This window comes from Silurus aristotelis (genome assembly GCF_946808225.1).
Source record: "Silurus aristotelis genome assembly, chromosome: 17".
Lineage (NCBI taxonomy): Eukaryota > Metazoa > Chordata > Actinopteri > Siluriformes > Siluridae > Silurus > Silurus aristotelis.
In genome coordinates, this window is record NC_139590.1 from 14,644,351 (window position 1) to 14,669,401 (window position 25,051).

The 25,051-nt window shown below is 37.2% G+C and overlaps 1 protein-coding gene across 2 annotated transcripts; it reads right to left on the reverse strand.

Annotated features, from left to right (window-relative positions):
• Positions 1-1,653: 1,653 nt before the first annotated feature.
• Positions 1,654-23,133, reverse strand: sec14l1 (SEC14-like lipid binding 1). 2 transcript variants are annotated; one of them, XM_083565839.1, is made up of 16 exons: positions 22,972-23,133; positions 17,025-17,174; positions 16,518-16,649; positions 15,997-16,125; positions 15,567-15,771; positions 15,228-15,337; positions 8,827-9,016; positions 8,546-8,634; positions 8,387-8,457; positions 8,137-8,308; positions 6,557-6,691; positions 5,981-6,115; positions 5,501-5,746; positions 5,246-5,391; positions 1,775-1,901; positions 1,665-1,740 (listed from the first exon to the last, which is right to left on the reverse strand). In XM_083565839.1, the coding sequence occupies exons 1-15, from the start codon at positions 23,032-23,034 to the stop codon at positions 1,796-1,798; spliced, it is 2,079 nt and encodes a 692-aa protein (XP_083421965.1). In that variant the 5' UTR covers positions 23,035-23,133; the 3' UTR covers positions 1,665-1,740; positions 1,775-1,795. The 2 variants fall into 2 exon arrangements, with proteins under 2 accessions (XP_083421964.1, XP_083421965.1); XM_083565838.1 differs by having other exon boundaries at positions 1,654-1,901; positions 22,972-23,132.
• Between the last annotated feature and the right edge of the window lie 1,918 nt (positions 23,134-25,051).

Here is a 25,051-nt window from a genome sequence, read left to right on the forward strand (position 1 = left end):
GTATGCTGGACTGAGATTTCTGAGAATACTGGACCCTCATAACGAAGATCAAACAATAACTTTGGAGAATACTTATAAATAATATAGGACAGTAGAGGAATATATACAGTATAGCAATATGATTATATTATTCCTTCAAGTTCAGAAACATCTCCATGAACACTGAGATTAATCAAACTGCAGTTGCTTACCAAAAAAAATCTAACAAGGCAAAAGAATACCAAGGCAAAAGATTAACATTCCTTAGTGGTTTTAGGTCAGCGCTCATATTTAGATTTTTGTAAGAGTACACTAATTGACTAACTACTTTAGATCTAATCAGTTTACTCATAATTATTTGGGCGTGATTTATGTTTTGAATTACAAAAAAATAAATAAATTGGAAATTGCTATCATCTTTGAAACGTAAGGGCAGTCAAAGCTATGTAATCAAGCTTAGGCTTAATATTCAAGACATTTTAAAATATTCTAACATATTGAATAAGTGTACCCTGTGGAACTTGAGGATCAATTCTCATTTAACATACACGGCAGTTTACAGGAAAAAGTGCACAATCCACAAAATGCTATTGGAAGATTGCTTACTGTTCAGGTGCTCTTCAGGTTTGCAAAAGTGAGTAGTAACAAAGCACAAATACTTTGTTACTATACTTAAGATTTCTCTGATATCAGTACTTGACTTCACTATTTAATTTTGGACTTTTACTCATTACATTTTTTACACAAATATATGTACTCTTTACTTCTTACATTTTTAAACCAGACAAGTTACTTTAGTTTTAATCTATTTGGTGACATGATCAATATTTTTTCTTCTCTTTGTGCACCACAGATATAGGCTAGCCTACGAAGTTAACAACAAGCAAGGCAGAAGGCAACAAAAAGTATTGCTATGTAAATGGCGATGTAAACATGATCCTTATCTTTTCTCTGCTTTTGTTCTATATAGTGGTTGTTCAGCCTGGATACATACATTGGAAAATTATATTTTTTTATTATTTTGTCTTATTATGTAATTATGATGTTAGGTCCAGTTACCAGCGTGACACTAAAACAGGTAGTAGTAATTGTTACTTTTTAATTATGTACATGTCAGAGCCCACTTCTTGAATAAAATAGTGTATTCAGTACTTCAGCTTTTACCAAAGTCTTTTAAAACATACTGTAAGTATCTGTACTTCTACCTGAGTGAAGGATGTGTGTACATTTGCCATCTCTGCAGGTTTGCCATTATGGAAACGTTGCACATCATTTCGATCGAAGCCATTCTCAAGTACACATTTATTCCAAGGCTTATCACATTGCCATCTTGTGGAAGCTAAGAAGAATCACACTTCCTGATGTCTCATGCACAACCGATATAGTCATTTAAGACTGCCTGTCTCACTGGGGTACAAATATTTTATAACCAAAAGGCCAAATTCTCTAAATTATTATTAGAATAACTGTGTAAGTATATACTTATAAGAAAACCTATATAAAATTACACTACATATTTAAGCTCAAGTTCTAAGCTATTCAGTTTAAGCTAAGTAAAAAACATTACCCTTCCTATATAAATGTTTTTATTTATTTTGTAATTACTGTACTTAGTAAATAAATGTATGAAGTGTCTTTTAACAAATACTTAATTACTGTCTTAGTAAGAACGTCATTTTTTGAAAATTATTTTTATTATATAATATGACATGAGAACAGATTCTCATCATCAACTTCAGTAACATCACAAATGTCTGTGCAACATTTTAAACAGTATTTGTTTTGAAACAATTGCAGTGCTTATGCTGCTTATGTTCTAGCGTGAAGCAACTGAGCTGGAATGTGACTGGCCAGATGATATGGTGTTGGTGCTCAGCTGAGAGAAACCACTATGACTGGACTCCAAACTTGTCATAGAACCCCTAAAATATGATAACAAAAATATAAAAAATATAAAAAAACGGTGTGAATTAATGTCTTACATCCAATAAAAATCAAGTATTTAAAGACCATGATATAAAACAGCATAAATATTATTTTTAATAAAATAAAACAAACATATTTAATTACAAATATTTTAAAGTAAAGATTATCAAATTTTTCAAAAAGGCTTCACCACTTCAGGGACCCCTGGTAGTTCCCAGTCCTCAACATTAAGCTACAATGCCTTCAAAAGTTTGGAAACACAGTCTTTTATAATTTTTCAGGGACACATGAATGGTCCCTTTGTTTATATGCAACAAACTAGTGTAATGTAGTTAAGTTTAATGGTATATACATTTTATTAGACCAAACAAATATACAGTATAAATGTGCAGATGTGAAACTTTATTTTCATTTAAAAAACCCTCCCTATGAATAACATCTTCAAACATGGTTGCCATCTGGACAGTTAGTTTCTCCAAAGATTTAGCTGTAATACGTTGCTATGGCCCTTGTAAAACTTGTTCTTTGCTACTTCAATATGTATTTTCGGGACCTCTAAATAAGGCTTATAGATCGATGCTTCAGGTCATTGTCTTGTTGTACGATGAAGTTTGTTCCAATTAGTCACAGTCCACACATAATTTTATCGCATATGAATGACATTCAGGTTTAGATAACTTGAAGTGCTCATTCTTGAAATTTTACTTTTAGACATACATAGGAAACCCCTACTGTCTCTCGCTCTGGCCACCGTGTACAGACCTTGTACAGTAATCTTGAGGAAAAGACTAACAACAAAGACACTATCCTCACTAGCACATTAGACACTTTTGCCCCCATCCGGTTAAAAAGGTTTAGAGAAAAAACACCTGCACCTTGGTATAATAGTCATACGCATGCCCTCGAGAGAACGGTCCGTAATCTGGACAGCTGCTAGAGCTGAACACCTGAGCAAACTCATAGCAAACAACCAAAACAATCCCAGGTTCCTTTTCAGTACAGTAGCAAAATTAACAACAAATCAGGTATCTGAAAAAATATATTCCACCCCAGTTTAGTACTAAGGACCTTATGAATTAGTTTACTGAAAAAATGTATAGTATTAGAAAAACAATTGTGGCGGTCCAACCTCTGACAGCATCTTCTGACCCTATCTAAAACTCCACAACTACACTGCTTTACATGTATAGGACAGGAAGAGCTGCATGATGTTATTACCAAAGCTAAATCAACAACATGCCAGTTAGATCCCATTCCAACTAAACTACTGAAGGAAGTGTTACATACAGCTAGCCTCTTCTGAATATTATTAACTCCTCACTATCTTTAAGTCATGTCCCTAAACCTCTCAAGTTAGCAGTTATTAAGCCCCTCATTAAGAAACCTTATTTGGATCTAAACATGCTTTAAAATTACAGACCCATTTGAAATCTCCCATTTATGTCTAAGATTTTAGAAAAGATTGTCACTGCCCAGTTATGTTCCTACTTACAAGAGAACAACTACTGTAACTACTTGTTCAACGATAAAAGACCTGGGCGTTATTTTAGACCGCAACTTGTCTTTTAAAAATCATTTTAACCATGTCACAAAAACAGCCTTCTTCCACCTTAGAAATATTGCTAAGCAGATTAAAAACTTGTCTTTTTAGCAAAGCCTACACATAACAAACATCACATCATATCCTTGTGCTCCAGATCACATGCACATTATCAATTTGTGCTGTTAATATCATGAACAGCAGCTACGCTAATTCCTCTCCACTGCTTATCTTTCTCTACCCATCCCAAGGCATCCTGAGGTTGCTCTAGCCCAGACCTGGGCAAACTACGGCCCGCGGGCCACATATGGCCCTTTGTACGTCCCGCGTGAGGCTAATCATAAATTACAGGGATGCACTGAAAATTCGGCCACCGAATATTTTCGGCTGAAATACCTAAAAGACCTAAAGACGCAATAAAAAAGCGCAGCAGCACACGATTATCTGGATAAGAGCCAAAATGTCTGCGGTGTGCGGAAAGCGATTTGCAAAACATGCAATGCTGAAATTTCAAGAGGGGGTGTATCTGTAAATAGTTTCTCCAAGTCGGGTTTAATTTATCACCTGAAATCCGAACATCCCGATTGCCATTCTAAATATGAGAAGAACGCGGCGCAGAAAAGTAAAGTCAATCCGAGCATGCGCACTCCGTCTGTAGAGGACGTTTTTGAAAAGGCAGGAAAGTTTTCCATTGATGGTGCCAAGGCAAAAGACATAACACAAAAAATTATGGATTTCATTGCCTTAGATCAGTGGTCTCCAGTGGATCGACGGGTTGATCTTTAAAACATTCCCCGTGGATCCCGAAAATAATAATGATTATAATATAATATTATTTATTACACGGCTCTTCTTAATGCTGTAGATTAGATCGTTCCATTCACTTGAATGGGCTTCCAAACGTTCGGCGATCAATTATTTTCCTTTAACAGACCGCTGCTAATAATAATTGGCCGCTGTCTGTCTGTAAATATTATGAATGGTAACAAATAAATAACAATCATTTATAATAATAAATACAACACTTTTGTAATTTATTTATTTTTTTAATTGCAATGCATTGATTTTAGTGAGGTTTGTACACACTCATAGCCACAAATACAATGGTTCTTATAATTGACAATCTTTTCTTTCGTTGGTTCAGTTTTGGCCTTGGTTTTTGGTTTCGGCCAAGAATTTTCATTTCGGTGCATCCCTAAAATATTATCGTTGGTGTGGCCCTCTGACACAATTTAACTTTCTCATGTGGCCCCTTGTAAAAATTAATTGCCCACCCCTGCTCTAGCCCCAGTCACATCCCACCTTATGAAGATTGTGGACCTTTAAAGAAGTAGATGCCGACCCTGCAAATATCCCAAACCATCTAGAGACGTACCAGTGCCAATTGGATCCCACTTCATGTGGAATTTTGACATTGGACCTCGTTGAGTGTTTAAAGGCTATGGCATGGAGAAGCTGGTGTTGGATCTGTGATGATCGCAAAGGTTTTTCTTTGCCACAGTCGCCATGGCTTGCTCATCAGGGATAAATGCACACCATTCACCTTAGTGTTAATTTCTGTAAAGCTGCTTTGAGATAAGTCTGTTGTGAAAAGTGCTATAGAAATAAACTTGACTTGACTTGACATTCAGTCAATTACTGTCTAATTTTTGTATTTTACCTACTTTATTGTATAGAAACAAAAGAAACATGCACATGTCTCAGAATAATTACATTTGAGATCTTTCCAAACTTTTGACAGGCACTGAACTATTCATATATGAACTGCATGTGTTAAATCTGTGGAAATGTGTAGCAAACCTGAAGTCATGAGAGTGCAGTACTTCGGTGTAGTACATCACCCTACACTTCTGTGTGGAGACTTGAAGGGAGGATAAGCTAGATGCTGAGCTGTGGTAGCACCACTGCAGTATGTAGAAGCCAGGCCAACGTGTTATATGAGAGCCCTACAAGAAGAGAGAAACAGGGGAACAGGGATATTAACTTAGCAATGTTATTAATAGTTATTTCAATTGTTTGCAAAATTTTTTGAGTATATGACACATCTGTGGTTACTTGTATGCTCTCGCCCTCTCTACAAGTTAGAGCAGTTTCCACCAAACTGTAGTCCTTCCCTAGCACCCAGGATTTCTCAATCACTTGCACATTGTTGGCTCCAGGGGCATTCTGATTACCCAGAGTATCTCGTTTCTGAGTCTGTGGGGCTTTTTTGGAGTGATAGATGTTAAAGGTAGCGTCACCTTTACACACATCAAAGTCCCATGTGATCACTGAGGTTGCCTCTGTGATTTTAATCAGCACCTGACAACAGAAAAAAATAAGGAGTGAATATATATTTAAAAAAAAGAAAATCCCTTTTCTGTCTAGCAATTAAACTGAATCTCAAACCAGTTTAGAAAACTTCCACTCACTTATTTAAGGTTGTTGCTATAGTTTAATTTCTAAGCACCAGCAGAGGGCACCATCACCCAAAACATTTTAAATACTTTGTGGCGCTATCTAAATCTTAGATGAAATGCAAGAGCTCTAAAATACCTCATGTGGAGCTCCTTTGAACACACTTGCAGTTTTGTAGATTGTTTCGGTCCAGAGTTTGATCTCCTCATTCTCCAGCTCCTCTGCTGTGCGGTACAAAGATTTGGGAACCACGCCTCCATCTGGAACTTCACACTACACATGAATCAAAGACAAAAAACAGGACAAAAAAGGACAAATAAGCTCCCCTGGTTCTTTCATTACTAAAAATCCAGTTCCTAGTGCTTCATTTAGTCTTTTTGTGCATTTCCATTCAGAACAAATACTTATAATGATACACAATTTATGAAAATGTATGTTGCCAAGGCTGAAATTGGTCATGCTTAATGAGGGGCTCAAATAATTTATAACCATAAGCTCATATTGTATCTCATTGATAATGTATTGATACTGTATCTCATTATTCACTCATCACAGAAGTACTGCATGTACATTGGATATTGGATATAAAGATCACATTTGAGGTAAAACATTTATTTGTGATTTCCTCATTTCAGATAAAATGGTAATACTTCCATAATAATTGAATTACTGCCGCCACCACCATTTCAACCAGTGCTTGGCCATTTTACTTACGGGACAATCTCCTCCAAGAAAGTCAGGTATGAACTCTCTGTCTATGTAATCCACCAAGCCTCCTGAATCCTGATAGTCATTCCCAGCGTAGATGAGGAATTTCTTGCGAGTGTTCTCATCAATGAATGGGCTAATCTAGAGGATGGAGTATGAGGTCAATAAAAAAGAGCACAAACATGACATTTAATTAGCCATGGCTGCAGAGATTGCAATAACACCTTACAAACCTGAATTAACTCATGACATTTTACTGCTGGTGGATCAATTTGTGATGACATTTACTGATGGTACAAACAAGAAAAAGAAATGTCTATACGTAGACAGTATGTCAACCATTTGAAAACATGGTTATTTTAAGGCTAAGTTTATTAGGGGGAAAGGCTAATATGGTTGACCCATGCCATCTGCACATCCAAAAGAGCAAGCATGCTTTTTGTAAACTTGCTTGCATTTGTCCCTGCTAGGCATAAGTAGGATTTTGTTAAGCCAAATTAAAATGTGCCACAACAAACCTTTGCATAGTTATTCACATTTTGGATAATCAATCCTTACTGGAAACACTATTTGTACTGCACACGTGTGCAAATGTGTCTACTAACAAAATTATTTCAAGTGAATCATTTCGCAGTTCCGGTAATACTGCTCTGGTTGACACTACCTGATCCATACTGGAAATAGTTTTTTACTAAGGATTCTCTTCATATAAATATACATATTTTATGAAGTAGACGCATTTGCGGACATGCACAGTACAAAAAGTGTTTCCGATACAGATCGTGTAGGACACAAATGGCAAAACGAGATCTAGTAATCTAGCTGCCTTTGTTTTGGATACATGTGAGTAAATCTTTTGTTGATGGACCTGTCATATACTAACAGTGGCTAAAGCTGTAAATAATAAAAAAAATAATATAACAATGCAAAATATTTGTTGCCAAGTAAACAAGTTTACACACACACACACACACACACACACACACACACACACACACACACACACACACACACACACACACACACACATTATTTATTTATGTAATTCTTTTTTCTTACATGGTTTTTTTAACCATTTAGAATTACTTTTTGAGTTTCTTTCACTCGTTCATCTTCAGTAATCACTTTATTCTAGTTTATTCTACATTTCTCATGAACAGTGGGTGAGAAGTGGGGGAAATTACCCACAATTGGATCATATTTCCTTATAAGCATTCTGTTAGAGGAAACCAGAGAACCCAGAGGAAATCCACAGTGGGATCCCTGGAGCTGGGAAGCAGCAGTGCTACAGTACATGCATTACTACTGTATTAGATCAGTACTTTAATCAGAAATTTACTTCAGATATAACATATACTCATTTGTGAATTAGTACTCTTGGAGATACTAGTTTTTTTTAACTAAACATGATTCAGAATAGTTGTATTTAAAATTTAAGACCTTGATATAAGATTTGTTAGCAGAGTTAGACATTTGAAACCCTACTACATAGTTTATGCAGTGTATTTCAGTAAAAATGTTTCAGTTAACTGCAATTTCATAAATAACTTCTGGCCTATGTACACAGCATGCATATCTGTTTTTACCAGTGTCCAGAGCACAGGAAATACTCGGGGAGCTCTCAGTATGAGCAACCGTCCTAGTGTCTCAGGGTAGTTGGCTTCCACCACTTCTATAATCCTCAGTAAAGCTTTAATTCCTGGCCTCCACAGATGCCTCATATTCAACCCTTCAAGATCCACCAGACAGGTCCAGCAACTACACATAAATGTCAGTGCATTTAGGGCATAGTGTATTTAAATAGATATATTGCTTAGAGTCATGTGTTAGTCCTACCTAATTGGTTTACCAAAGGTGATTGTGCTCTCCTCGCAGCGCTTGAGACCTTCCTCATTGATGGATAACACCTGATAAAGAAATAAGGAGAGAAGCAGATATGTTAATTAGGCTGCACTTTATTTATCTACAAAATATGTATGTATATTTACTGTTTACATGTCGAAGAAGAGATTCTTCCCCTAAAGCCCGGACAAGACCCTTGGTGTCCATTTGTCCTAGCCGTAAGATGTAGAGAGGGAGGCCATCTACATAATGTAGAACCAGAATCACTTTTTACTGTTCGTTTTGCACAATCGATTTGTTGGATTATTATGTATATCTTTAGAAACAATTTTTCTTTATTAAATTAGCTTTAAGTTTAATAAATAATGTTCACAAGTAATTTAGAAAATTGTTTATATGATATATGTCATACAAAATGTCTTGATTCTTCTTGCCTTTGTCATGATAGTGCCATCCCCCTGTATAGTGGTCATGCAACAACTGTGGACATATCCATGAGTCCAACAGGAAGTCCACTTGGTGTTGTTTTCTCCAGGTGAGTGTATGGCACAATGCCTCTCGAGCTTTTTCTACGTTGAACTCCCGTGAGCGCAGAAACCTCAACACATGCTGGTCTTTGGGAAGCTGTGACAGATGGATATGGGTAAATTTTGTATAATGTTAAATACACATTTAATACAACAATTAACTCCCGATTAGAAAACAGATTTTCACTATAGAAAAATTCAAAAAACATATTGAAAAAACTCAAAAGCAATTGCACTACTGACCTGCTTCCATCTGCAACTACTCTTCTCTGGCTTATAAATAGTCTAGCAGAGAGGCTCCTTCTTTGAAGGAATACATTCAGGAGCCTCTCACGGATTTGTTTTCTAACATATGCAGCCATCATACCTTTTTTACAGTCTCCATTCCTTTCATCCCAATCACTTCCATACTCATCCCACTCAGTCCCTACTAAACTCTTCTTCTTTTTCTTTCGGCTGCTCCCATTAGGGGTCGCCACAGCGGATCATCCGTCTCCATACCACCCTGTCCTCTATATCTGCCTCTTTTACACCAACTACCTGCATGTCTTCCCTCACCACATCCATGAACCTCCTCCTTGGCCTTCCTCTTTTCCTCCTACCTGGTGGCTCCATCTTCAGCATTTTTCTACCAATATAATTCATGTCCCTTCTCTGCACATGTCCAAACCATCTCAATCTCGCCTCCCTCACCTTGTCACCACAACATCCTACATGTGCTGTCCCTCTAATAAACTCATTTCTAATCTTGTCCATCCTCGTCACTCCCAACGAAAACCTCAACATCTTCAGCTCTGCTACCTCCAGCTCCACCTCCTGTCTTTTACTCAATGCCACTGTCTCTAATCCATACAACATCGCAGGTCTCACCACAGTCCTATAAACTTTCCCTTTCATTCTTGCAGATACTCTTCTATCACAAATCACTCCTGTCACTCTTCTCCACCCACTCCACCCTGCCTGCACTCTTTTCTTTACTTCCCTAACACACTCTCCATTACTTTGCACTGTTGACCCCAGGTACCTGAACTCCTCCACCTTCTTCACCTCTTCACCCTGCAACCGCATCACTCCACTGCCCTCCCTCTCATTCACACACATGTACTCTGTCTTACTCCTACTGACTTTCATTCCCCTTCTCTCAAGCGCATATCTCCACCTCTCCAGGCTCTTCTCAACCTGCTCTCTACTCTCACCACAAATCACAATATCATCTGCAAACATCATAGTCCAGGGAGACTCCTGTCTGACCTCGTCCGTCAACCTGTCCATCACCACTGCAAACAGGAAAGGGCTCAGGGCCGATCCTTGATGTAGTCCAACCTTCACCCTGAACCAGTCTGTCGTACCTACTGCACACTTTACTGCCGTCACACTGTCCTCATACATGTCCTGCACCACCCTCAAATACTTCTCTGACACACCTGACTTCCTCATACAATACCACAACTCCTCTCTCGGCACCCTGTCGTACGCTTTCTCTAAATCCACAAATACACAATGCAGCTCCTTCTGTCCTTCTCTATACTTCTCCATCAACATCCTCAAAGCAAATAAGGCATCTGTGGTGCTCTTCCTCGGCATGAAACCATACTGTTGCTCACAGATGGTCACCTCCTCTCTCAGCCTGGCTTCCACTACTCTTTCCCATAACTTCATGGTGTGACTGATCAACTTAATTCCCCTGTAGTTACTGCAGGTTTGCACATCTCCCTTATGCTTAAAGATCGGTACCAGCACACTCCTTCTCCATTCCTCAGGCATCCTCTCCCCTTCCAGAATCCTGTTAAACAATCTGGTTAAAAACTCCACTGCCATCTCTCCTAAACATCTCCACGCTTCTACCGGTATGTCATCTGGTCCAACCGACTTTCCATTCTTCATCCTCTTAATCGCTGCTCTCACTTCCTCCTTACTAATCCTATCTACATCCTGCTTCACCAACTCCACATCCTCCAACCTTCTCTCTCTCTGATTTTCCTCATTCATCAGCTGCTCAAAATACTCCCTCCATCTTCTCAACACACTCTCCTCACTAGTCAACACATTTCCCTCTCCATCCTTTATTGCTCTAACTTGCAGTACATCCTTCCCAGCTCGGTCCCTCTGCTTGGCCAATCGGTATAAATCCTTTTCTCCTTCCTTAGTGTCCAACCTCTTATACAGTTCCTCATATGCCTTTTCCTTGGCTTTCGCCACATCCCTTTTAACCTGCTGCCGCATCTCCTTGTACTCCTGCCTACTTTTCTCATCACTCTGTCGATCCCACTTCTGTTTTGCCAATCTCTTTCCCCTAATGCTCTCCTGCACTTCCTCATTCCACCACCACGTCTCCTTGTCTTGCTTTCTATTTCCAGATGTCACACCAAGTACTTTTCTAGCTGCCTCCCTCATCACTCCTGCAGTAGTTGCCCAATCATCCGGCACCTCTTCACCACCACCACCAAGCCCCTGTCTGACCTCTTCCCTGAACCTCACACTACACTCTTCCTCCTTCAGTTTCCACCATCTTATTCTTCTTTCAAACCTTACTTTCCTCCTCTTCTTCTTCGCCTCCAAAACCATCCTACAGACCACCATTCGATGCTGTCTAGCTACACTGTCCCCCGCCAACACCTTACAGTCTCCAATCTCCTTCAGGTTGCATCTCCTACACAGAAGATAATCCACCTGTGTGCACCTTCCTCCACTCTTATATGTCACCCTATGATCCTCCTTCTTCTTAAAATACGTGTTCACCACTGCCATTTCCATCCTTTTAGCAAAATCTACCACCATCTGCCCTTCCACATTCCTCTCCTTAAAACCATACCTACCCATCACCTCCTCATCACCTCTGTTCCCTTCACCTACATGCCCATTAAAGTCTGCCCCAATCACCAATCGTTCTTTCCTAGGTACACCATCTACCACTTCATCTAATTCACTCCAGAATCTTTCCTTCTCCTCCATCTCACAGCCAACTTGTGGAGCATAGGCACTGATGACATTTATCATCATCCCTTCAACTTCCACCTTCACGATCATCACCCTATCAGAAACTCTCTTCACCTCCACTACACTCTTACTGTACTCTTCCTTCAGAATCACCCCTACACCATTTCTCTTCCCATCCACACCATGATAAAACAGTTTAAACCCACCTCCAATGTTCCTGGCCTTACTCCCTTTCCACTTGGTCTCCTGAACACACAACACATCTACCTTTCTCCTCTCCATCATATCAGCTATCTCTCTCCCTTTACCCGTCATAGTACCAACATTTAAAGTACCAACCCGAACCTCTACTCTCCTACACTGCTCCTTTTCCTGCCGTCTCTGTAGACGCCTTCCTCCTCTCCCTCTCCTCCTTCGGCCAACAGTAGCCCAATTTCCACCGGTACCCTGTCGGCTAACGATACCTGTGGCGGTCGTTGTTAACCCGGGCCTCGACCGATCCGGTATGAAATTCTCATTTGTGATCCGCATATTTGATTTGGCACATGTTTTACGCTGGATGCCCTTCCTAACGCAACCCTCCCCATTTACCCGGGCTTGGGACCGGCACTAAGAGTACACTGGCTTGTGCCCCCCTAATGGCTGGGTTTCAGTCCCTACTAAACTATTGATCCCTATCCCTTTCCCTCATTTAACCAACTCCCTCTCTTATTCATCACAATTCTTCATTTAGGATGAATAATTGGAGAGGATTAAAATAAATGAAGAGGGATTCGGTGTGTGATGGAGAGCTTGAGATTAGTAGAAGAGACTATTATTGGGTAGATAAAGTGATCCCTCCTCCTCTCCCTCCTCTCGACATCTCCTTCTTCTCAATGCATCCCAGTACACCATTTTTCCTAGTCAGCTTCTCTCTACTCGCCCACTTATTCTATCACACTTCTCTTTTTAATATTCTGTCCATTCATCTGCTTGCCTATTTACCCAATTCCTCCTTAATTTTCCCAAACCATCTAAACGTAACCCTCACAGCTCTTATTCCCTACACCCATCCTATTTCCTTGCCTATTTATTACTTTCACCAATTGTATTCCCGAGCCATTCACACTAGTCTGCCCCCCTGTTCATTTCAGCAGCCCCCTTACACATTCCTTGGCTCACTATTCCCAATATCCTACCCGTTCATTCTGATCCTTTTTCCTATTCATCCTAATACTCACACCTACATTACAAATGCAGTCTCTCTTCAACAATCAACTTGCTTATTAATCCTTCTTCTTTTACTCTTCTCTCATATTCAAATGATCGATCTATCTATCTATCTATCTATCTATCTATCTATCTATCTATCTATCTATCTATCTATCTATCTATCTATCTATCTATCTAGCTAGATAGCTAGATAGCTAGCTAGCTATCTATAAAGTACAGTACAGTACAGTATTTGTACAAGTAGATATATAAATCTTTAGTCTTCTACTTTCAGCTGCTCTCATTAGGGGTTGCCACAGCGAATCATCTGTCTCCATACTACTCTGTCCTCTACATTTGCGTCTTTCAAATAAACTACCTGCATGTCTTCCCTTCTACATTTATGAACCTCCTCCTTTGCCTTCCTCTTTTCCTCCTCCATGGTGCCCAGCATTCTTCTCCATCCTCTGCAGATGAACTTGTTTCTAGTCCTGTCCATCCTCATTACTTTCAATGAAAATCTCAGCATTTAACGTTGCTACCTCCAGCTCCACTTCCTTATTCTAAACCATACAACATAGCAGGTCTCACCACAGTTCTATTAACTTTCCCTTTCACTCTTGCAAACCCCTTTTTTTTAACAAATCACTCCCACCACTCTTCTCCACCCACTTCACCCTGCCTGCACTCTATTCTTCACTTCTCTAACACACTCTCTATTACTTTGCCCTATTGACCACAGGTACTTAAACTCATCCACCTTCGCCACCTCTTCTCCCTGCAACTGCACCACTCCACTGCTCTTCCTCTCATTCACACACATTTACTTTGTCTTACTCCTTCTGAATTTCATTCCCCCTCTCTCCAGCACATACCTCCTTCACTCCAGGTTCTCTACACCTGCTCCCTACTCTCACCACAAATCACAATATCATCGCAAACATCATTGTCCATGAAGACTCCTGTCTGACCTTGTCCATCAACCTGTCCATCACTACTGCAAACAGGAAAGGGCTCAGAGCCGATCCTTGATGCAGACCCAGCTCCACCTTGAACCAGTCTGTCGTTCCTACTGCACAATTCACTGCTGTAACACTGTCCTCATACATGTCTTGCACCAACCTCACATACTTCTCTGCCACACTGGACTTCCTTGTACAATACCACACCTCCTCTCTTGGCACCCTGTCATTTGCTTTCTTAAGATCCACAAATACACAATGCAACTCCTTCTGCCCATCTTTATACTTCTCAATCAACATTCTCAAAGCAAATATTGCATCTGTGCATTCCTCGGCATGAAGCCATACTGTTGCTCACAGATGGTCACCTCTTTTCTCAGCCTGGCATCCACTACTCTTTCCCATAACTTCAGGGTGTGGCTTATCAATTTTTTTTCCCTGTAGTTACTGCAAGTCTGCACATCTCCCTTTTTCTTAACAATTAGTACCAGCACACTCCCTCTCCATTCCTCAGGCATCCTCTTACCTTCCAAAAGTCTTTTAAACAATCTTGTTAAAAACTCCACTGCCATCTCTCTAACATCTCCATGCTTCTACTGGTATGTCATTTGGTCGAATTTTCCAGTTTTCATCCTCCTAATAACTGCTCATTTCATCCTTACTAATCCTATCCACTTCCTGCTTTACCATCCCCACATCAACCTTCTCTCTTTCATTTTCCTATTATCTAAACACACTTTCCATTCATTACCTCCAATGCCATCCTACAGACCACCATCCAGTGCCCCCCCCAAACTCCACTCTCCCACTCTTCTTCTTTTTCCTGATGTCTCTGTAGACGTCTTCTCTTCTCCTTCTCCTCCTTTTGCCAATTTCCAATGGTATCCTGTTGGCTAACAATACCTGTGACGGTCATTGGTAACCTGGGCCTCAACCGATACAGTATGTGATTCTGGTTTGTGATCCGCATATTTGATTTGGCCCATGTTATATGCTTTATTCCCTTCCTAATGCAACCCTCCCCATTTATCTGTGCTTGGGACCAGCACTAAGAGTGCACTGGCTTGTGCAACCATAATGGCTGGGTTAGACAGATAAATCTATAATATATACAATTTTCTTGGTATTTCTTATTAATGAGAATCAGTTCTGCACATGTCTTATTGTGCGGTGTGCACTCAGCATAAACTTGTTAGTTTACAAGCCATCTGTCCCTACCTTTCCCTTGTGTGTGTCCTTCAGCCACTGCCGTAGGCGGATGAAGCAACTCTCATTCAGAGGGCTCAGCTCTCCTATATAGTTTCTGATGTAATCTGCATCTAACTTATCTGTAATAGTCACAACGCAAAGCCAAAAATCTATTATAAAGATATTATCAACTATTGTATTTTCCAAATGTGAATTATTATTATTATTATTGTATTTGTATTTTTATAATTGTGATGCCCATCATCAAAATAAAGTAAACAAAATGTAAAAAATGAAAAGAAAGAAAAGAAAAACATGCTGGTCTTTATCCAGGGTCCAAATTAAAATATTTAATGCACAAATAGTTACCTTCAGCCAAAGCAGGCAAGCTCTCTTCAAGGTTTCTGTGGACTCTTTCACTGTCTTCTTTGTATATGTCAGATGTGGGAATGGTGGTTGGGTTGACTTTTAGCTCAGGTGATGCTGTGATGGTGGAAGGAGGTCTCCAACGAAGTACATGAGTTATACCCTCTGTCTCCATCTCTCTAAGGTAATATTCAATAATCTCCTTTCCCTGCAGAAAGAGTTGATATACGAAAGGGATTTCTAGGCATTTTTTTTTCTGCAAAAAGAAACCCGAATGCAAAAAAAACTCACCTAATAACAGAAACACATTTTTATGCTCATTCCTGTGTGGACATGCAATTAAAATACTATTTATGTGGTTAATCAATACTATGCCTACACACACACACACACACACACACACGCACACACACACACACACACACACACACACCTTTTTAATACTGGAAGCATACTGCCTCATTGCAATCTTCTCTGCTGTACTCTCAAATCCAAAGAAAGACTTTATATCCATGCTGGCTGACTGCTCAAAACATGTCCAGTCTTCATTTTCTGGGTGCACCTATGGAGAGATTATTGGGCATGCACAGTTTATATAAACTTTACCCTCAACCACACATTTTGCAAAATAATATTTTTCATGGTGCTGGGTTGCTCTTAAGAGTACAGGACCGGTCTCTGCAGATCTGAATGTGATTTATACAGTGCAGTGACATATCATGTGTCCAAAGTAAGCGAACTGCAAAATAAAGCTGACTATTACAAAGCACCCACAGGAAGATCATTTAGGTTAATACATACTCTGAAACCTGAGATAAGTTATCACAACTAGCCTATCTGAGTCATATGTGAATAAATAAAGGTCAATTTCAAATTATCAAAATGTCCTTTAACTGTTTCTAGGCCTAAGAATTGATGTATAGTTATTTAACAAGTGTAGTTTACATTCCTGACCCTGTAGCTGCAGTGCTCTTTGATGATCACCCTGGTGGAAAAGGACTCATTGGAAGTCTCAATATGCAGGGTCCTCTGGCGCCGGTCAAGTGTGTTTTTCTGCACAAAGTACAGGTAGTCCACCCCAGCTATCTGTAGGTATTGAAGATTGAAAGTATTAAGGTTCTTTATAGACAGGTAACTGTGCTGATTTAATTTTTATTTAGCACAGCTCTGTGTGTAAGTCAATAAAAAAAGTACAAAAACAGACAAAATGATACAGGAAAAAAAAAGAGCAAATTACAAAATTAGTACAGAATGGAACATTTTTGTGTAAATCATTGTTTAAAATGTATTTTATTTCTTAAAATCAGTGAAATGGAAAATTTCAGGGTTGGAAATAAGGTACATAAAGTGTTATTTTATTGTACAAATAAGTTCTAATAAAAAATCTACAATGTTAGTCTGCCTCAAGTAAATACATTAACTTCATACACAGCTTATTGTGCTGTAATTTGTGAAAATTACCCTTTTCAACAATCGAGGGGCCTCCACATCAAGAGCACACCTACGCTTGATTACGTGAGTTGCACCATCCTCACTCTGGCTTTCACTGATGATGTCACTGTGTACAAAAATGGGGATGAGGGGGCAAGTTGGGAATCGTCTCTCATAGGCCTGTTAAAAAGCATGCAAGCACAAGACATGAAGATAATGAAATATTGCCCATAACCTGGTTTCATGTGCTATGGATTTGTTATTACAATTCATATAAAGACACCAAGCAGATGAAATTGCCTAGCCAATCCTAGAATGCCCAACTTTACACAAAGATCTTTGATTATACACTTATTTATTTGTTTCATATTAATTCATATAATGAGGGTAACAAATCCTTGAACCTATAATAAACAGCCCCCATTCTACATTGTATTATTTTATATAGCTGACTTTAAATCTTATATGAATAGGGCAACTACACATGCTTTCTCTCTTAAAATTTTTATCCCAAGTCTTTCATTAAACAGCACTCCACTGTAGGCAACCTGCAGATATATTAGGCCTATACAATACTGTTTTTTTCTATCTGATTTGATCCTAATGGACTCTTTTTTACTTAACAATATGCTATAGTTGTTTCTGTGTTCACATTGCAAGAATAAAGGGCCAGGATGACAGCAGTTGAGCACAGAACTACAGCTAATGAGATTCTCAAGCAACTGGGCACACTTTTCCAAGACTAAACTGGACTAACACTATGGCTGATCAGACTACAGGTCATCAATGAGATATTTTAAAACATTTTCCATGACTGGTTAACTATTCCAGTCCATATTTCCCACCTGTATGTATGTTTCTTATAGAACTGCCTATATTGAAACAATCACATAACCATAGCTTATTTGTATTAGTATATTATGTGTATTAACTAGCAATATTATGAAATGTTCAGGTAAAGACAGAGGATTTTCAATAAATCAAAGAAATGTTATTGTTAAATGCTTTTTTTATTATTTATTTAATTCCTGCTCTTTACTCAAGAAGTAAAACCAATTTTATACAGGACATCCCTGTATAATAAAATATATTTTGAAACAAAATCGATGACTCATTTTTTTGTGGTATGATGTGACGGCACAATCATCCTGAAATAGTGATGCCGCATGTACCAAAGATGCTTTATTGTTCTTATAACTCAGATATTTGCTAAGATAATTTTTATGCATTACTAAATCCCTTTATTGTACTTTTCTTTACATTTGTACCCTAAATGTAGTGGTAATGTAAAAAAAAAATAAAAAAAATATTAAACACTATTGGTATCACGATAAATATATAAATAATTACTATACAAATGAGAATAAGGCTGAAAGCAGATGCAAGTGCCAACAAATGTAATTAAATTCAACTACACATGTGACAGTTCGGTTGCTTGTGGAAAACATAGTCCCTGTCCATAATCCTGACAGCAGCATTACTGTGTGGCATTCTATTTATAGCCATGAAAATGAATTAAATGAATAAACACCTTCTGTCCAATCAGAATATTTATTGGCACTCAATTCAATTGATTTTATCTTTTTAATACTACTGCACCCTATGAGAAAAGAAAATGTGAAATTGAGTGGCATATGAATTTTCATTTAAATATGCGTCAAGAACTAAATAGTGCCATCATTTTTAATACTATTACATTATCACGATCTACTAGTGAAGGATTAATTGTTTTCAAGTCTGTGCTATTACAATCTGATTTCCTATATACATAAGAAGAAAGGTGACCAGCAAAATCATAATTAGCTATCTCAGTGCTTTAGGAACTGCAGGATAAAAAATATTTGTATTAAAAAAAATCAACTGTTTGGGGGGGGGGGGGGGGAATGGATGTGTGGATTAGTTTAAAATTGTAAACATATACATTTACCTAGACACAGAACTTAGCTGACTCATTCAGACTCAGGCACTCTGTGAAGATAATTTATAAGGAGTGATTTGAAAACCTGTGCCCCCTTAAGAGAAGGACTCAGCATTAGGTCTGCATTTGATGTAAGGTGTAGTGACAGTGCAGTGTGCTACCCTAATTTAACATCTTCTGTAAATCTGAACAGCCAATATATATTTATACAATCCAGCCAAAAAACATCAGCAGCATATTTTTAAGTGGTCACCTAACAGGCATATTCATCAATTCAGCTGCTGTCAATACATAACACTACTGCTTGTCAAGACTTGTCTTCAAAACACAGCTGTTTCTTAAAGATATACTGTCCTAACACTGCTATGCTGTCACAACAGTCTGCGTAATTAAAAAAAAATATATATAATTGTTCATATTTTGAATGAAATAGATAAATAAAAGCAAATATAATAACAAAGCTGATTTCATAACTATACTAAGTGGCAGTAAATACACACAGTACACTAAAAAAGAAGACAGTTGTTTGAGATATGATGTGAAACAGCCTGCTGTGCAGTGTGGTGTGAAGAGAACAATCAAATGGACATGTTCTTATCAGTGTAGCCAGCTGGTGTTCAAAAGATCCTCTGACTTTCTGAAAAGTGTAGATTATTGTTTGTATTGCTATATAGTATATTTCCCAGAAACTGCTCATTTGTACTGTAGTGTAAATTAATGTTATATAATTTAGCTCTATGCAACTGTGTCATATAGGGATCGACAGTGGGAAATCTTAGATTGGTGAGTAAGATGTTGAGCGTTTGATTAGAAGGTTGTTATTTAAAAATTTTGTAGGCTGATTTCTCTTGAGTTTGTAATCTAGCATAATATTGTAGATCTATTTATTCATAGAGACTCAAAGCAGTTTTGTACGTTGCTCTGGACAAGGGTGTATCCTGAATGCAGTCAAAGTAAATGTAAACGTAAACTTCCAGCACAAATATGCTGTAACTGCTAGGCCCTTAAGAAAGACCTTTAACCCTCAAATGCTCAGTTGCATTAATGTAATAAATGTAAGTCGCTTTGATAAGTCTGCCAAATAATGTCAAAATTAATGTAATATTAATTCACATCAGCTCAGTTTTTGAAGTGCTCATTAAATTATTGATTATATATGTCAAAACATTTTCTTTTGAAAAAAAGCCAAAGATGGAGCATGTCATATACAGCAGCCCGCCTAATTTTAGCAACCACCAATATCCAATATCCAATATCACAAACCTATATAACAGACGCCCTTATCCAGAGTGACGTACACAATCGCTGATATTTCGATAGCTAGTTCACTTTCAGTTCAGTCTCATGCTAGCCAATGTTAGCCATATACTGACAAGCACCTAGACAGGGCAAATATACAGCCCACAAGCTTGAACTAGCCAAATAAAGATTAAAACATTTTTATTTAGAGCGTGTTTAGATGATGTTTCTTTATAACTGATTGGAAAGATTCTAAATGCATTCTATAATTAAAGTTATTATGATGGGGGCAAAGTAGAGCAATAAATTCATAGCTATAAATTTAGCAACTGACAAAAAGTGATTGTGATCTTTAAATCTTCAATTGCATGCTAGATATTTGATGTTTGATGAGAGTTTTCTAAGAAAAATATCCTAGTTCCTACACAGAGATGAAAGGAAAACTATTGTATTTGCTTTTTTTTAAAGCACACATCAGTGCTGAAAGTATATTTGGCCCCATTGTCAGACTCGTCATGATGGAAAATGCAAGAATTTGATGAATTTTGAATGGTGAAGATGAAGAAACAACAGGCAGATGATAATAGGGATTTCAGTGATGCAGCTGTTAAATGTGCTACCTGGTTGTTAAGGAAACAGCAACAGCATTAATACCACACTCTGGTATATGTAATTTGGGAAAAAAATAAAAATGCTTCTGAAAAGAAATATATTTGTTTGTGCATGCAGAATGTACTTTTTAGGTAAAAAGTGCTAACATTTAAGTTGTTGGCGAGTTTTCTGGCCTTCAGACTGACTCTTTAATCTGACTCTATTATACTGGACTACCGTAATTTCCGGACTATAAAGCGCACCCATATACGCACTGAATTTGAAAAACTGTTGCAACTGGAGTTAGCGAGCTCTCCCTTGACCCAGACTCAACGCGTTACAACGGCTTGTATCTAAACAGTAGCCTACCAAGAAAGTCATTGTTCACTGTCTTTCTTCTTCCTTGCACAACTATTTCTCTTGGGAGTTTATCTTTTGGCATTGTCGTGCATTTAAAAAAACTTTTTTTCTTCCGAAGCCGTGCAGCTCAGAACACAGGTGAGGTACGTTTTTCCGTTTCCGTTCAGAATTTTTTTGGTTTAATGTTATGGGGCTCAGATTTTTGGCTTGAAGTTTGTAAAACCGGGAAAAACCGAGGAAAAAATCATAAATAAGCCACTTTGTTGTTTAAGCCGCAGGGAAAAAACGTGGGAAAAAAATATCGTTTTAAAGTCCGAAAAATATGGTAAGTATAATTTTGTCAATTAACTAAAGTGGGCATAAATCATAAAAGTTATTTCAAACCCTTGACATAGGGTTGAGGTCGGAAAAAAAGAAAAAAATGCTGACTTTATCCAAACCATGCACTGTACATGATCACGCTGCATTTATTAACTATTTTAATTTAAGTTAAACAGAATAATAAAACGAAGGATTGTTTGTTGAATTTCAATTGCCTTAGGGTATAATTGTCATCAGGAACTACTTATTACCAAATATTTTTTTTTAATTGAAATAATTGTATTACCCAGCACTCATTCTTGGTATATTTACACAAATATATAGCCAAAGCAAAAAGCTTTACTGAGCCTGCTCATGTTCAAATGTATATGCAATACGTTAGTGAAAATTTTAGAAGAATCAAATTAAATTCTGCAATGTGTTAATTTTTTATGTAAAAGTAACTTTGGGACTTTATGGACTATGTGGGCGAATGCTATATTTTTAAGACAAAACTGCAATTTTATTTATATAAAAGACAAGTTGGTCGTAAACATCTTATTGTTAAGTTAGCTTGGTGTAAACATACATACATGAAACATTTAAGAAACATGTTGTTATTTAATGTTTGTTGTCTACATAGGTATTATAAGGTAGTTGTGAAAATCTACTTTTTTGGTTATAAATATTGCCTTTTTTTCAAATAGTTATGAAGGTTACTTAAGGCACTGGATTGAAAATAAAATTTTTCCTACCATGGTTTCTGAATTTTATTAAACCCCCTTTGAACTGTAAACAGAAATGTAATCGTATTTTCCAAGAAACATAGACACGCAGTGCTGTCTTAGCATTTATTTTAATAAGGACTCTTATTCTCTTCCAAATACGACTTTATCTCAATAGTAGAAACAGTCTAAATAAACCGCCTAACAGCTAATGATAGTATAATCATGCACATGGAATGTTTAGTAATTTTACACATGCCATCATTTTAGGCACATGCCTAGTCATTCAATTTCTCAATTTCCAAGGGCCTACCAAGCCACTGTATTTGAAATGGTCTATAAATACTGAGTTTAATAAATAAATAAATAAAATGGTTCCATATGCTTTTCACCAGGATCTCTGCTGAGCAGAGTTCATCCACTCCACACATGGCAGATGTTAGAGGTGCTGAGGTTAAATATTCACTCCGATTGGAACCGGTCCAGTAACTGGATACAGTTTACTTGGTCAATAAAAGACCATAAAAAGCCATATAAAAGAAGCAACAAACTTTATGTCTACAGAAAAAAACGCCACTGGGATAGAGTTTTTATATATATTTTTTTTTTCCAGAAACAAATGTTCAAACATTAATTAAAAACTTATTATCCAAGAGTGAGTAAAATAAAAACTGTAAAAGATCAACATGATTTATACACACACACACACACACACACACACACACACACACACACACACACACACACACACACACACACACACACTTATTTAGAGGTATATCTCTGGGAGACATTTTCCAGCACACATATAAACACATAGATAACTGTGAAAAAACACACTTACCGCCATTAAGAGTTCAAAGGGGTATTTGTAAACCCGCACAGGTGACTGATATTTCTGCACCATTGCTCCACTGGTTAACTCTACTGAGACACCAACAGAGTGATCACAGTCAGGAGTATAGTCCTCTCAGCTGAACTGCAGGTGTTGTGTAAGTCAGCTGAGCCATGTCATGTGACTTGCTATGTCAAAAGCAATGCACTGAAAACAAACCTTAAATGTCATTATACATTACGATAAACATTATGTTACAATTACAGTCAATTAATTATTATTAAGTAGGCTAAAAGCACTTGTGATTTTACAATTTTCTTGAAACTTTCCTTTTTTTTTACTTTGATTTTGCTACAAACAATACTATTTAATACATAAATGTTATTTTTGAATGCATTAATACTTAATTTAGATGCTAATAGGCATTAATTAATCGAGACAGAAAAAAAACATTAAAAACATTAAAATTTTTATAATTTAATGTAGAAATTACACTTTAAGATGTCTATAAAAATATTTCTAATGTCTGTGCAACAATTATTAAATAATGTTGAGTTTTGGTTTTATTTTACTTGCACACACCTATAATAAAAATCCCTCTACAAATATAATAGATAATAGATAATATAGATAATAGATCATATATTTTCTCTTTCTTATTTGCAAGATATACGAGTTATTCTCAATATAACTCTATATATTTAAAAAATAAATTTAAATTGGGTTACATGGTGAATATACATTTTCCAAATATCAAAATTGAAGTGCCGTTATAAATTATAAATCAGTACTTAGAGAACAAAAAAAAAAATTTTGTAAATGCTTTGTTAATAGTGTGTAATGCTCTACATGTTAAGGCCATTTGGTCATTCTAGCCATGACAACAATGCATGTTTGATTATATACAACAAACTATGTAATTTAATGGCATGAACAAATATATAAAAATACAAAAATATAAAAAATGAAAAATCCTCCCTAAGCATGACTAAGAGCTTTAAAATCTTAAAGGCTGTAATGGTAAAATCTGCCAGAGATGTGCTTTGCTAGTTGGATATTTCATTTTGACCTTGCAATCCAGTTGACCCAGAGCAGTTAAATAGGATTTAGGTGTGGTGACTTGGCTAGCTATTCCACGATAGATAACACTCTACTATATGCTCTCTAAAAAAAAAGCTTACAGATCTTGGATTTATGCTTTAGGTCTTGTATGGTAAAGTTTCGATTAGCCACAGTCATTAAACTGCATGCCGTTAAAGTATGTACAAAACAATTCCAATACATTAAGCCTTCACCTCCAGAAGCAGTCTGCTAACATCTTCCCTTCTGTTCTCCATCTTACATAAGTTCATCTGTTAGAGCCAAAAAAGTCAAATTTGGACTCATCTGTCCAAACAACATTCTTGCAGTCATTCATTATCCATTTCTAGTGTTCCATTGCCTTTTAAATAGTTTGGATGTACACAAAAAGAAACATGCATGTGTCTCAAAAATAATGAAAGACTGTGTGTGTTCCCAAAGCCTTTGATAGGCATTGTATATGTCGAATGTAACAGTTTTAAAAATCTCTCCAACCTGTTACCTCTTACAAGGTAAGCCAAACACGGAATTAAGTTTATATGTATTAACAAGCAAACCAAAGGTGATAAAAAAAAGGAAAAAAAAAGAAACCTAGAAGGAATCATATTTAAATGTCTTTTAAGTGACAAAGAATGGTCGGATAATACTGTTATTACAACTGTAAGGAGGTTTTATGAGACTCTAGTGTGCACAAATTTTTGTACCAAAACCATTTATCATTGTTTATTTTTGTTTTCATTCTGAAAAGAGCCATCAAATAACTTGAGAAAAGTATTCATAAAAGCCTTATTCTCAAAGATGCTAAATTCTAATAACACTGTCAGAGTGCATTTACCGTATTTTTCAGACTATAAGCCGCTACTTTTTTCCCACGTTTTGAACGGCTTAAACAACGAAGCAGCTAATATATGGATATTTGCTGGGTTTTTCCCGGTTTCACAAACTTTAGGCCAAAAAACTGAGCGACATAACATAAGACCAATGAAATTTCCGAACGGAAATAAAAAAA